Source organism: Lithobates pipiens, unplaced genomic scaffold (genome assembly GCF_037356315.1).
Source record: "Lithobates pipiens isolate NorthernLeopardFrog02 unplaced genomic scaffold, aLitPip1_a1.2 Scaffold_22, whole genome shotgun sequence".
In the NCBI taxonomy this organism is placed as follows: Eukaryota; Metazoa; Chordata; class Amphibia; order Anura; family Ranidae; genus Lithobates; species Lithobates pipiens.
The window spans coordinates 93,160,815-93,175,428 of record NW_027507784.1 but is presented as its reverse complement, the minus strand read 5'-3'; the positions used below and the strand labels follow the sequence as shown (position 1 = coordinate 93,175,428).

At 39.8% G+C, this 14,614-nt stretch overlaps 2 protein-coding genes across 2 annotated transcripts in view; one reads left to right on the top strand and one right to left on the bottom strand.

The window, feature by feature from the left end:
• LOC143923952 (bile salt export pump-like) overlaps nt 1–14,614 on the bottom strand; it is a 156,933-nt gene that overhangs the window by 60,912 nt on the left and 81,407 nt on the right. The gene's annotated exons all lie outside the window — the stretch shown is intronic.
• LOC143923955 (uncharacterized) lies at nt 1,691–12,946 on the top strand. Its single transcript, XM_077447907.1, has 3 exons — nt 1,691–1,858; nt 6,449–6,637; nt 9,027–12,946. Exons 1-3 carry the CDS (start codon nt 1,798–1,800, stop codon nt 11,780–11,782), a joined length of 3,006 nt encoding a protein of 1,001 aa, XP_077304033.1. The 5' UTR covers nt 1,691–1,797; the 3' UTR covers nt 11,783–12,946.

Below are 14,614 nucleotides of genomic sequence, written 5' to 3'. Positions count from 1 at the left end.
CATTGTGGAGGGGGGGAGGGTAGCGGGAGGATGGTTCAGCAAGATACTCCTTCGCTTGTGAATTTATGAAACCAAAAAAAATACAACCTTACCTGTATAGACAAAAAACTTGCACCAGACCTGAGCCAGTCCATCCAATAATGATATTTTAGTCTTTTGAAAATTTAAACAGGTGAAACTAGAAAGTAAGTTATAATATCTCCTAGGGACAATCTTGGCCTTTACATGCCTGAGCTTATAGGGTTTTCTACCTGCAATGTCTATTATAAGGGGGCATATCTCTGAATATGCTTTGTATAAATTGGCACAAGTGCAGCAGATAATATAAGAAACAGTGGCGAAATAACAGCTGAAAACCATATTAAGGATATGTCATCACTTGCACCCCCTGAGAGGAATAAGAAGTAGACTTGTGCACAATGGAAAATTTCGTTTAGTTTCGGTTCGTTGTCACTCGTAAAATACATCATTTCGTTCTGTTATAGTCGTTATGTTATGTTATTACGTTTTCGGATAATTTGTTATTATTCGTAGAGTGTCAAATTAATTTGTTCGTATTCATTGAAATTTGCTATTTATGTATGTATAGACATTCGTGATAATGATTCGTAGTTTGGAAAGTCGCTTGTTTATTGAATCTTTTAACACACACAATGACAACGTCTCTTCTCCTCGGCTCAAATACAATACAACACCCTTCTAACTCAGTTCTCAGGAATGCGCTTTGCCAGTAATCCATCCTCCGGCACAAAATTAATTAGCTGATTGGACTATAAGATTTACTTTGAGCTGACCTTTTGTTTCATTAGATCTTTAAAGAATTACCGAATCATGTTGAATTCATTCGAATTCATTCGTTATATTTCCTATTCGTTGTAATTCGTTATTTTTTAATTCGGACATTCGGATGCATCCGAATGTCCGAAAGATGCAAAATTCGACCGAATTTCGATTCGTTACGAAACAAATTGCACAAGCCTAATAAGAAGCTTTAGCCCTTGTACACACTGTCGGACATTCCGACAACCAAATCCGTTGGATTTTGTCCGAAACTGTTGCATACACACAGTCGGACAAAGTTGTCAGAAAATACGATCGTACTTAACGTGAGGAGGTTATTTCATTAGGACGGGACTACGTTCAGGCTAGTAGCCAATAGCTTTGGTCTAGGAATTTGATCTGAGCATGCGTGGCACTTTGTCCGATCGGAATTCTCTACACAAGGTCCGATCGGATCATGTTGTCGGAAAATTTTATAGCCAAGCTGGAAAACTTGGTCCGTCGGATATTCCGACGGAAACAGTCTGATGGAGCCCACATACGGTTGGATTATCCGACAACACGGTCCGATCGGACATTTTCCGTTGGAATGTCCGACCGTGTGTACAAGGGCTAAGACTTGCCATTCCCACCAGCATTGACTCTGAGCTATTGGATTTGAGTGGACTGGGCAATATAAATTGTGAGAACATAATATTTATTAAATGGTTAATTCTGGGAATAGAGTTTACATTAAAACAATAAAGTACAAATGTGAGAACTCAATAGGTTGACATACGTAGCCAGTGACCTTTACAGAAAAGTGCCACCTCTCTTACCAGTCACTAATGATGGGTTTCTTTCACCTGGGATAATTCATTAATTGCAGGGGCTGGTCCTTGTGTGTGATACAAGGGAGAATAATGGCTCCAGCCAGGTATATATAGCAGAGAAAGTGACAGAAGAACATCAGCTGAAGAACTCCTTTCTCCTGAGCACGGTATACACATACACTGAATAGACCTGGTGCCACTGAGAATGAAGCTTCTCATCTTTTCCTTGCTGCTGGTAGCAGTGACAGCAAGATCAATCCCCGATGGTAAGTGCCTATTTCATTGTGTGCTATTATTTTATTTGTTTGGATAAAGCTTTACTTAAAGTATAACTAAAGGCGAAAACATTTTTTCTTTAGTTTTGCACATAGTGGAGAGGGATTAGAACACCTGCCAGCTTTTATTGCTGTCTGTGCCGCCATTAAGGAGATTCACCCTCTGTATTGGTACTGTTTACCATTATCATTGAAAGTAAGATAAATTACCCACACATTATCCAATTTTGTGTTGTCCCCAGAAAAGTAATAAAGGGGGAAATCTTCACTAGTTCTGGTGACCCCAAGGAATCCCCTTGATTGACAGGGATTTCCTCTCACTTTCTGTTTGGCTATGGAACAGGAAGTGAAGGTAAATCTCCGCAATGGGACACAAAATCTTACAGGGGTTATAACCCTTCCTTGCTCTATCCAAAACGGAAAAAAAAAATGTTTTGCCTATAGTTCTACTTTAAATGCATTAACGCTAAAGAAACGTACAATCTAACGTCTCTACACACTCAATTTGTGTGAAACTTACCAGCATGCTTTGGATTGAAGGAGGAGCCCTAAGAAAACCTGGGGAGAACATACTAATTCTCCATGTAGATAGTTTTCCTGGTTGGAAGTGAACACAGGACCATCATTGCAGGGTAAACATGGAAAACATTTAGCCAACATGCTTATCCTACTGTTATGGACCAGTTAATATAACACTTCTAATTTATTCCATGTAGTTGGTAGCAATGGGAGTAACAGCATTTCCAAAGGCATGCGTTTTTTAGGAGTTTCACTAATTTACCTCCTTGGACTTCTGCAAGGTGCAGTAATGGTGCACAAGGTGCCAAAACACATCCAAGCTTAGAAGGTTTATGTTTCATTGGTTAAATCAATTTTAGCTTTGTGGCATTGTTTCTGCCAGAAAGCTCCAATCAACAACGCAAACCAGAAAGTTTTTGTTTTCCCTGCCTCTTGGGCTTAAAATATGCCTCTAATCGTCCTGGACACATAGGAAAACACTGAGCTGCTTCTACAGGCAAAATGAAAAACTGTAGAAGCAGCATTCTTTAAGCCAGTGTGTATGGGCCCTAAATGAGAAGTTTGTCTCTGGCCTTATCTAGGGGTGTGTCCTTCACATGTTTTTTTGCTGCCAGGTACACAATGGGATTGATTAACTAAAACTTGTGCACACAGAATCTGGTGCAGCTGTGCATGGTAGCCAATAAGCTTCTAACTTTGGCTTGTTCAATTAAGCTTTAAAAATCTTGAAGCTGATTGGTTTCTATGAAAAACTGCACCAGATTTTGCATTCCCCAGCTTTAGTAAATCCACCCCAATGTAGACAATGATACAGAATATGCATGGCACGCACAGAAGAGGAACCAGCCATATAGAAAGATGGCTTGAGCCCAACTCCAGCCAAACCTGTTTATTTTGTTTTGGATGGAACTGGGAAGAGTTAGTGCCTCTGTCAAGTTTTGACTCCCTCTGTGACCCAATTTTTCAGATTTCACCTATCAAGATTTCTCTCCAACAGGGCCATGATAGTGGCATTAGAACTTCTGACTGTTTGTTTTTTTTTTTGCTTTCTTTGTTCACCTGTCCCAGTGAAAGGTGCATCCTAATGTGTTGCACAGATATCACCACAATAGGAAGTAAATAAAAAATCTCCTGAATAAGGTCACAGACAGAAATCAAAACCCAATTGAATCTAACTCTTTACTACTCTATCCAAAAATAAAACAAAACATCTGGGCTTAAGCTTTAATGCCAGTGGTACTGGTATGTTCTGGAGTTAAGGTGGTTGAGTACTGGAATCCAAGCTTGGTAGGGGGGTTCTGAAGAAATCAGATGATTGCAGGGCCCATTCACACTATTTGTATTGGGATGCACTGGGCAGGGATACATACCACAGTCTCAACGCAAAGACAAGGACATTTGCCTTGTTTCCTATGATGTCAGCTCACAACTCTGTGTTGCTATGGTGTGCGCTAAATAAAAGTATGGCATGAAATAGTGTGATGCACCAGGCTTAGTGCTTCAGCACTGCACCCTACCAATGTACACCAGCAGGTTGCGTGGTATAAATCAGCCCTAATGCCCATTGGAACTCTTACGGGAAGTGAAAGCACGAGACCACCAATTCTCCGGGAACGGTTCAGATATAATTTTTATTTGCCACATTAAAAGAATACAAAATTCCCTCTTACTTTGACGAATAAAAATAATATCTGGACCAATCTCTAAGGCTTTTTGCGCTAATCTGCTCATTTGACATAAAGCAGGGCTGGGATGGCATTGCAAGTGGTGCATTAGGTGACATTTGTGCGAATTTACAAACACGTAAATGTGACTTTCACCAAATATTTACTGCACATGAAGTTCCTGGCATTTCTTTTAAATTAGAGGAAATCATTAACTAAACTGTGACTACTTGGTGAATGCCACATCCATTCATTTATAAATATGCCCCTTAATGTTGAGATTCTTTTGGATTTTGGGCTGTGACTTTGACATGCACTTTAACATGATAAGGCAGGACAGTCAACAATGTCATTTACATTACATTTTTTAACTCTTCATTGATGTTTGCCATGTTGTCAGTCTAAAGGTGGTCCAGGTTTATGCTTAGTTGACAAGCTTACTAAGGAGAAGCAGAATAGAAAAAATATATATTTCCTCCAGTCATGAACGCGTATTCTTGTGCATAGACCTTTACATTATACTTTCATGCTTAATTTACATGTAAGGATAGGTACAAAGGTCATTTAATTCCTCACGAGAACATTTCACAGTTCTAATTTCACTGACCTGCTTTCTGTAATAAAAATCTATTTGCTGTGAATTATCGTATTTTTTAAATCATCACTACTCTTTACAGGGTAGAAAAAGGTTGAGGCCCAGATAAATGGAATGTCTTGAATGTCTTGCTATATATATGTATATATAGATAGATAGATAGATAGATATATATATATATATATATATATATATATATATATATATATATATATATATATATATATATATATATATCTATATCTATATAACGATTATATAGCACAACATTCCATTTTTCTGTTCTTTCATGTATGCTCATAAAATAATATATATACAATGTACAAAAAAAAGTGTGTATATGTATAGATAGATAGGTAGATAGTTAGATTCAGTGAATGCAAAGTGTTCTTTGATTGGATGGGGTGAGGACTGTGACATCACTGGCCTGCCTCTCCACCTGGTCCAATCAGACAATGCTTTACATTCACTGATAAACAGTGAGCAATCTTCTGTGAGCAAATGCTCAGCACAGGACCTGAAAGATAGTGAAAATCACTGAAGTAGCAATGTTTACAGTGATTTCCAGCTTCCATGGGGATCTTACAAGAAGCATGGAAAGTTTGGAGCCTCTAGTAATTTTTTAGTGTTCATCATTAAGGGGATTTACACCAAGAAATGTGTTTGCTAGATACGAGCACTCCCAAGGGGGAGGAGGTCACATGCGCCTTTAGTCTTGGAAGTGCTGGGTGATGTTGGCTGTGGAGGATGAGAAATAAGCAGAAAGGAAGCACAGATAGGGTGAAAATTGGATTAGAGCATATGGGGGGGGGGGGGGGGGGGACTTGCAGAAGCAATGCAACTTTTCCATATAAAAATTGATGGGAAATCCAGAACGAACAAGAGAAATCACTCGACCCCCCCCCAGTGCTAAATAGCGTGAGTGGATGAATCCCCTCTGCCAGCTTTTCAGACAGCCTGCAACTACAGCTGGCAGAATACCCAAACAGTGGCATCTGATTGGATGCAGCTGCTGTCTGGCTGAAAATGTCTTCACCTGCCATTTTCGATTTTCAGAACCCAGGATGTCCAGTGGGAGGATTCTGACAGGACCACACACAGTTTGAATATCAGTGGGTTCATCAGGAACCTGACAAAAATGTCTTCAATGTATGGCCACTCTTTTGGAGACATTTCCTTTTACTTTCTGTTAGTGTGATTTTAGTGTGATGCACACAGAGTGGATTTATATTCATTGTGGATTTATTAAGTAAGATATACATTTAAATAAATAAAAATATTTTCGTCAGGCCCCTTTTACTTGGGCAGACTCTGTTATGATCAACAGGGAATCTGTGCGCTGATCCCATGCTGATCAGAGCAGAGGGGGCGGATGACAGGGCTGTATCCGCTCAGTTTATACAGAGTGGACATGGACCAAGCCCGCTTTGCTCCATGGACCGGTGGGAGAAAATGGACTGCACTCTCCATTTACACCCAACTGCCTTCTGATCTGATCTGCCTAGATGGAAGGGGATGGACACCTTTTCATTTCTTTTTAGCAGGCAGACACAAGTCCATTAGTCAATTAGAGTCCATTAGAAGTAGATGGGTGTAAACAGACACAAGTCCATTTACACCTGCCAGACATAGAGGCTGAATGGGGGGTCCAAGCAGGTACACCTGAAAAATTGACTGGTCCATGTGAAAAGGGCCTCAAGTATAACCTAAATAGACTACCTATGTTGTTGTATATACTTTTGTTATTTACCATCTAAATGCAGTTATATTTGTACTGTTATTTAACTAAGGATTTGTTTGCAGGTCCGAAGAAACACCTAAAATGTCCTGTATTCACCAAAAAAAATTCAACCGCTTCAGGGCAAGAAAACAAGAGTGCTAGAAATTGTAGCGCCTGCGCACAGCCAGCCTGTACTTCAGATGACGACTGTCACGATAACAAAATCTGCTGTGAAATCAGCTGCGGCTTGAGATGTGTTACTGGCATCAGTGGTAAGCATTCCTAAAGATATTATTATTTATTTACACTAGTTATACTAAACTGAGGTGGAAGACATAAATTATATCAATTCTGTGCACTCAATTTTGTGGAAATTCATGGAATGGATTCATATTGAATTAGATATTCAAACTGATCCTCAAGGTAAAAACAAGGAGGAGGTTATCACATTAACACTTCAAAAATGATATAAATATTTTACCAAAGCAAGTAATGGACAGCTTTAAAGGCAGCAACTAAACATTGCAATGGTAATAAGATGACCAAATGTTTTAGTACATTAGTGTAACACAGACTCTACAAAAGCCAAACGTCTCTACATGCATTAAGTTTAAAAACTTCTGTGTGTAGCAGCCTCCCCAGCACCCCCTAATTACTTACTTGAGCCCCTTCTCTCACCAGAGATGTCCATGAGTGTCTAAGCCATCCGGGGCTCTTCTTCTGATTGGCTGAGATGCAGCAGCGGCACCATTGGCTCCCATGGCTGTCAATCAAAGCTAGTCAGCCAATCAGAGGAGAAAGGAGCGTGGTCAGGTTGGGGCTCTGTGTCTGAATGGATACACAGAGCTCTGACTCTGCTAGAGTACCCCCATAGAAAGCTGCTGGCTGAGGGGGCACTCAACAGGTGGGAGGAACAGGAGCAGCAAAGAGGAACCTGAGAAGAGGAGGATCCAGTCTGCTCTGTGCAAAACCAACTGCACAGGGGAGGTAAGTATACAATTTTTGTTATTTATTTATTTTTTTAAACAAGATTTTAAACAAGCCTTAGCTAAGGCTCATATATAGACCTTTGCCATCTACACAAGAAGTTTTTGTGCTTTGGTGAAAGCTTTTCTCTATATATGGAACTACCCAGTGGTGAGCGCAGGATGTGTTGGTGCTAAGATTCCATGCAGTATTTCGTCTTCGCTTGGGACCTGAATGTCTCCACAGATCCACCAACAGGATTCCCCATTCACTGCCTGATGAGCCTTGTATAAATTTTACAATCGATGTTGGATTGATGATTTGTTTTCCTTCTATCAAGCTATCATTTTTGAGATATCCATCTCTATATAAACTGATTCCTACCATTGGGCTTTACTTGGACTTTTTTTGCAATTTATTTTATTTTATTTTATTTTTGTTTTTTATGTTTACGGCACACTATATTGAATAAGCGCACTCCCTTCTTTTTGCATGCATTGTGGGATACTGTATATAAGGCCAGAGTACATGTGCTCAGGGGAGTTGAGCTGGAGAAAGAACCCAGGAGGGAGAGGGGTGGCTGTCTTCTCCTCCGCGGAGGCGGTTGTGCGGCCCTGGGATGTTGACCCAGGGGCCTAGAGAGAGAGAGAGAAGCAGAACCCAGAGGTCCTGCAGAGCTGATTGGAAGGGAGACACGAGAAAGGATCTGATTCTGCATATTGTGAGTACAGATCTGTGTCTTTGGGGCCTGTCGAGTGAGGGCCGTCCCTTCAGATAGAACAGTCAGTGTCAGTAAAGGGGGTGCTAGAGAGCATTCTGAAAATAATTTAGTGCATCAAGTCTGCAGCTATTGAGCGCAAGAAGACTTAATTCTTCCATACATGTGGCTGTGTGGTTAAAAGCAGTATATCTGCTTCTACAGATAATCCGGCGAGGTCAAGTGAGTGTTGTCATTATCGATTGTGAATAGTTCTAGTTGGAGTATCCCACTCATCCCTTCTCCCATCCAAGTTCTAAATAAGATACAAAACCAAAATACCCTGGACTGGTCTTTGAGTGATGAGCAAGTGGGAGTAAGGGTGGAACAAGTAGGTTCTCACAGCAACCACGGGAGAATCCCTAGCAACATAGTGGGAAACCCTCTGCACCTAAGTAGGAAGCCCTTTGCATCTAAGTGGGAACCAGTGGCAACCAGCTGCAGGTAACCAGGGAGAGACCTATGAAGTCAACACTCAACAAGCCCTACGGGGAGAGTGCTACATACAGAACCCTGTTAAAGAATGGCACGGCTGGGTGTCGGAACCCCGTGTGGCTGCGTTATCTTCAAACAATGACAGTGGGCTCTCGGAGAAGATGCCTACTCTCTGTCACTGGGAGGGGGGAGAGGAGGACAGGCTGCAGCTGCTGGAACATGTTACATATGGGTGAAACAACTAACACGTTGCAAAAGGTGAATGTATCCCTTAACCTACACAACTGAGTCTGTTTGTTTGATTTATTGATTGCATATTGATTAGCACTTGGATTGTCTAATTGTTTATGTACTGGACCATATCTACAAATTCCTTAGCTGTGTGCAAGTGTACTTGGGAGAACTGAATGTTTAAAAAACAGTAAAACCACCTACTTGATATTAGCTATTTATTATGTAATATATTTTCAAGTGTTACTAAAAGCTTTGTATTTTATGTTTAGAATCCGCACAAGGATATAATGATGTAAAGCAAGAAACACATCACAAGAATAGCAATAACAAAGTAAGACATGAAAGAGATGTCAATAAAGATCGTGAAACAAAAAACAGTAGCCCTGAAGATGGACAAAGCAGAGAAGATGATAAACAGAGCAGTGAAGAAGATGGGGCCAAACAGGGCAAATCAAGAGGAAAGAGAGATGTCAGTGAAAAGGATGAACAGAGTATTGAAGAAGATGATGGTGAAAGAGGTCGCAAAATAGCAGAGGGAAAGAAAAAAGAAAATCATGGTGAAAGAGGTCGCAAAATAGCAGAGGGAAAGAAAAAAGAAAATCATGGTGAAAGAGGTCGCAAAATAGCAGAGGGAAAGAAAAAAGAAAATCATGGTGAAAGAGGTGGCAAAATAGCAGAGGGAAAGAAGAAAGAAAATCATGGTGAAAGAGGTCGCAAAATAGCAGAGGGAAAGAAAAAAGAAAATCATGGTGAAAGAGGTCGCAAAATAGCAGAGGGAAAGAAAAAAGAAAATCATGGTGAAAGAGGTCGCAAAATAGCAGAGGGAAAGAAAAAAGAAAATCATGGTGAAAGAGGTCACAAAATAGCAGAGGGAAAGAAAAAAGAAAATCATGATGAAAGAGTTTGCAATATGGAAGGGGAAAAGAGAAATGGAAATCCTGGTAAAAGGGATGGCATTATAGCAGAGGAGAAGAGAAGAGGTGAAAAGAATCACAAGATAGCAGAAGAGAATAGACAGGCTAAACATGAAAAAAAGGGTATTGAAACAGCAAAGAAGAAGCAACAAGAGAAACCTGGTGAAGAGGGACTGGCGACAGCAGCAGAGAAGAGTCAACAACAGCATGTAGGCAATACAGTTAGAGAGAAAAGACATGCTAATTCTGGTAATAACGGGGAAAAGCTAGGCCATAATGAAGGAGAGAGAAAAGGACAGGAACCAGGAGAAGGACTAGATCAGAAAAAGGGAGAAAGAAGAGGTCAGAAGAAGAGCGAAAGAAGAGCCCGTTCAAATGAGGAAGCTAGGGATGTAAATGAAAATTCCAAATCTGAGGAAATTAATGAGCAAGGACAACAAAATCATGGTGAAAAGGGTCACAACATAGCAGAGGGAAAGAGAAACAAAAATCACAGTGAAATGGGTCATAAGATAGCAGAAGAGAATAGACACGCTAAACATGGAAAAAGGGGTCATAAAACAGCAAAAGAGAAGCAACAAGGAAAACATAGCGAAGAGGGACTGGCCACAGCAGCAGAGAAGAGTCAACAAGAGCATGCAGGCAATGTAGTTAGAGAGAAAAGACATGCTAATTCTGGTAATAACGGGGAACATTTAGGCCATAAAGAAGGAGAGAGAAAAGGACAGAAACCAGGTGAAGGGGTACATCAGAAGGGAGAAAGAAGAGGTCAGAAGAAGGGAGAAAGAAGAGCCCGTTCAAATGAGGAAGCTAGGAATGTAAATGAAAATTCCAAAGCTGAGGAAATTAATGAGCAAGGACAAAAAAATCATAGTGAAAAGGGTCACAACATAGCAGAGGGAAAGAGAAACAAAAATCACAGTGAAAAGGGTCATAAGATAGCAGAAGAGAATAGACAGGCTAAACATGAAAAAAAGGGTATTGAAACCGCAAAAGAGAAGCAACAAGAGAAACATGGCGAAGAGGGACTGGCCACAGCAGCAGAGAAGAGTCAACAAGAGCATGTAGGCAACACAGTTAGAGAGAAAAGACACGCTGGATCTGGTAATCATGGGGAAAATCTAGGCCATAAAGAAGGAGAGAGAAAAGGACAGCAACCAGGAGAAGGGGTACATCAGAAGGGAGAAAGAAGAGGTCAGAAGAAGGGAGAAAGAAGAGCACGTTCAAATGAGGAAGCTAGGAATGTAAATGAAAATTCCAAATCTGAGGAATTTAATGAGCAAGGACAACAAAATCATAGTGAAAAAGGTCACAACATAGCAGAGGGAAAGAGAAACAAAAATCACAGTGAAAAGGGTCATAAGATAGCAGAAGAGAATAGACAGGCTAAACATGAAAAAAAGGGTATTGAAACAGAAAAAGAGAAGAAACAAGAGAAACATGGGGAAGAGGGACTGGCCACAGCAGCAGAGAAGAGTCAACAACAACATGTAGGCAACACAGTTAGAGAGAAAAGACATGCTTATTCTGGTAATAATGGGGAAAAGCTAGGCCATAATGAAGGAGAGAGAAAAGGACAGGAACCAGGAGTAGGGGTACATCAGAAGGGAGAAAGAAGAGCACGTTCAAATAAGGAAGCTAGGCATGTAAATGAAAATTCCAAATCTGAGGAAATTAATGAGCAAGGACAAAAAAATCATAGTGAAAAGGGTCACAACATAGCAGAGGGAAAGAGAAACAAAAATCACAGTGAAAAGGGTCATAAGATAGCAGAAGAGAATAGACAGGCTGAACATGAAAAAAAGGGTATTGAAACAGCAAAAGAGAAGCAACAAGAGAAACATGGTGAAGAGGGACTGGCCACAGCAGCAGAGAAGAGTCAACAACAGCATGTAGGCAATGTAGTTAGAGAGAAAAGAAATGCTGGATATGGTAATCATGGAGAAAAACTAGGCCATAAAGAAGGAGAGAGAAAGGGACAGGAACCAGGAGAAAGGGTAGGTCAAAATGTGGGGGAGAGAAATAAATCTCACAACCCAAGTTACAATCAAGGGAAAAATGCAGATAATGAAGTTAGAGAGAAAAGAGAAGCCAGAAAAAAAAACTGGTAATCACGTCAGCAGATACCCAAGAGATTTAGTCGGCTATTTAAAAAGAGAAGGTTCCAGCACAAGTCACAATCAGGGGGAAAATGTACACAATGTAGTTAGGGAGAAAAGACATGCCAAATCTCCTAGTCTGAGACAAAAGCTCAACCATAAAGAAGGAGAGACAACAGAACAGAAACCTGGGAAAAGGGAAGGTCAGGTAAAACATACCAGGCATCACAACTGCAATGAAACATGTAAGCATGGAAGTAATGGGACCCAGAGACATGAACATAAATGTACCAAGGGAAGACACCATGATAATACTACCTGTGAACATAATGGTACCTGTACACATAGGCATAACAGGACCATGGAACACAAGCATGGGAAGAAATGGGAACACAGGGGAAAATGTAAGCATGGAGAAAACTGTACAAGAACAGAATGTAAATCAGACAACAAGGAACTGGAAAGAGAAAACAAAGAATCAAAAAAAGAAATAGAGGAGAATAAAAAAACACATACAGCTAGGGTAAAGAGACATGAAAAACAGAAAGAAAAGAATTCACAAAGGAGACAAAAATATGAATCTGAAGAAAATAAATCCAGTGAGGAAGAAAAAAGTAAAGAAATCAGAAAGAATAAAAAAGGAAACAGAAATGATTCAGGAGGGAGCTCTTCTCACGAATCAGAGTCAATTGAAGAACAGTCATCAGCAATTGCACAGCCATCAGCTACAGTTGACGAGATGCTACTTCCAAAAAGCAACTAGTAACTGTGGGAAATTAACAGCCAACATTACTTCCAGCTGTCCAACCACAAAACCCACCTGAAGAACAGGCTTTGGGTGCATAGACCATGCAACAATCAACTTTAGATAATTACCGTAATAGTCTTCTGTGCTGACATAGTACAAGCGAAAAGTAGTTTGTTTCTGCAAGTAAACAGCACTAAAATGTAGTTTATGTTATAATTGGTGTAGTAAATATAGAATATAACAGGGATGCAGGGAAACAAATATTGGATTGCTAGTTTTTGAATTTATACTAAATATCCTTGTGTACTATAATGTTAGGCAACACTAGGCCACTTTGGACTAACATGTTATTTTCTGGTGTCTTCCTAAGTAGTTACCGACTTTGTTCCTGTGCAAAACTTTCATTAAAGAGCTATCTTCAAAGACAATTTCAGAGTCTTGTTTCCTTTCCTAATGCTGGTCATAGGAAGCTTTGATTGTGTGCAATTCCTGTTGAATCAACCTACGTTCCAGCCATGAGTGGCCCTGCAAGCACCAACTGGCTACACAAACAGATTAAAAAACATGGATTCAAGATAAAAAAATTGATTCTGGAAAATTTTGGGCAGTGACGGCATCCTGTCAGATGCCGTCACTGCTCGTCAGTGCCCTTGTACTCAGGCAGTGGGAGGTTCTTACATCCATGCCGTTTAGCAATGCTTTTCTCTGGTTCAAGTTGGATGAGAATTTAACTTTGAATAGCTAGCTTAATCAAAATTCAAATAGTGAAAGGATTCTGCAAGACATGCAGAAAACAGAACTCCAGGTAAACACCTAAATCAGTGTTTCTCAATTCCAGTCCTCATGGCCCACTAACAGGTCATGTTTTCAGGATTTCCCTCAGATGAAACAGCTGGGGTAATTACTAAGGCAGTGAAACTGATCAAATCACCTGTGCAAAATAATGGGAAGCCTGAAAACATGACCTGTTAGTGGGCCATGAGGACTGGAATTGAGAAACACTGACCTAAATACACAAAATAAATGCATATATAGGAGCTGTTTTACCTGAAGAAAGATTAGCATGTCTGTTAATATGGATAAAAAATATATATATAGCCGCGCTTTAGGAAGCAGGGTATTTTTAATTTTATTTTTAGGTTGCTGCCACCCTCTAGGTCCTCAGCCCCTATTAGGGAGCTAAGGCAATTTAGCTATTTATAATGTTATTATAGGGTTTGTGGCGCTACCTATAACAGAATGGCAAGTTTATCTATAGTATAATACCCCGGTTATATTTCCCAATCCTCGTGCCAGTGTATAAACAAAAATTTACTTATCCACACCCCACGTATCAATCATATATGCTCTATACTATTATAAAGGAGATAGCAACCAGAATAAGAAGAGAAAGGAAGGGGGCTCAAATCAATATCTTATATGTAAACAAAGTCCCTATCAGAAAAAAACCCGTTTCTCCTAATGTGATTTTGCTTCCCACCTACCTCCTATATATACACCCCTCAGCTGTGGTGCGTTCAAAATGTATTTTACCTAAGGTAGGTAGTGGGTGCAAACTCCATAGATGTCCCTTCCAGTAAGAGTGGTGAAATGTGAAAAATAAAAATAAAAGTAAAGATAAAAGGTGCAAGAGTCCAATAAACCATTACCTATACATGTTTAGTGTATCCTTCTTACTAGAAGGATCTAGATAATGTTCACACTCTATTGTATCCAAAAAATACAAGCTACAGATCCTTATCTCACAAATACTAGAGGATCCACGCCATTAAAAAATGTAAAAAATAATACAGTATCCTCAAAGTGCAAATAGTGCTAAAGTGCAATACGTGCAAAAAAAAACGTAATAGCTAAACTTAACTCCGTAATGACCTATGAGCAAATCCTGGCATATAGGGATGGCAATATACAAAAATTTGATAGGAATTGGCTCCCATGGAAACTGTATTGCAATAGAGTCTAAGACTTATACATACTCTCAAATTAGAGTTTAAACAATTAAACAGGACGACTGTTTTATATATGACATTTAAGATTGTTTTCTTTCTTATGTTCTTGAAAGTGACTTTTTACTCGTTTATTACCAATGGATATGA

Excerpts from the sequence above, each read along its gene's own strand:
- LOC143923955 (XM_077447907.1), top strand. The coding sequence starts at position 1,798 with ATGAAGCTTCTCATCTTTTCCTTGCTGCTGGTAGCAGTGACAGCAAGA. Across the intron at positions 1,859-6,448 it reads AGCAAGATCAATCCCCGATG|GTCCGAAGAAACACCTAAAA; the intron begins GTAAGTGCCTAT and ends ATTTGTTTGCAG. Across the intron at positions 6,638-9,026 it reads ATGTGTTACTGGCATCAGTG|AATCCGCACAAGGATATAAT; the intron begins GTAAGCATTCCT and ends TTTTATGTTTAG.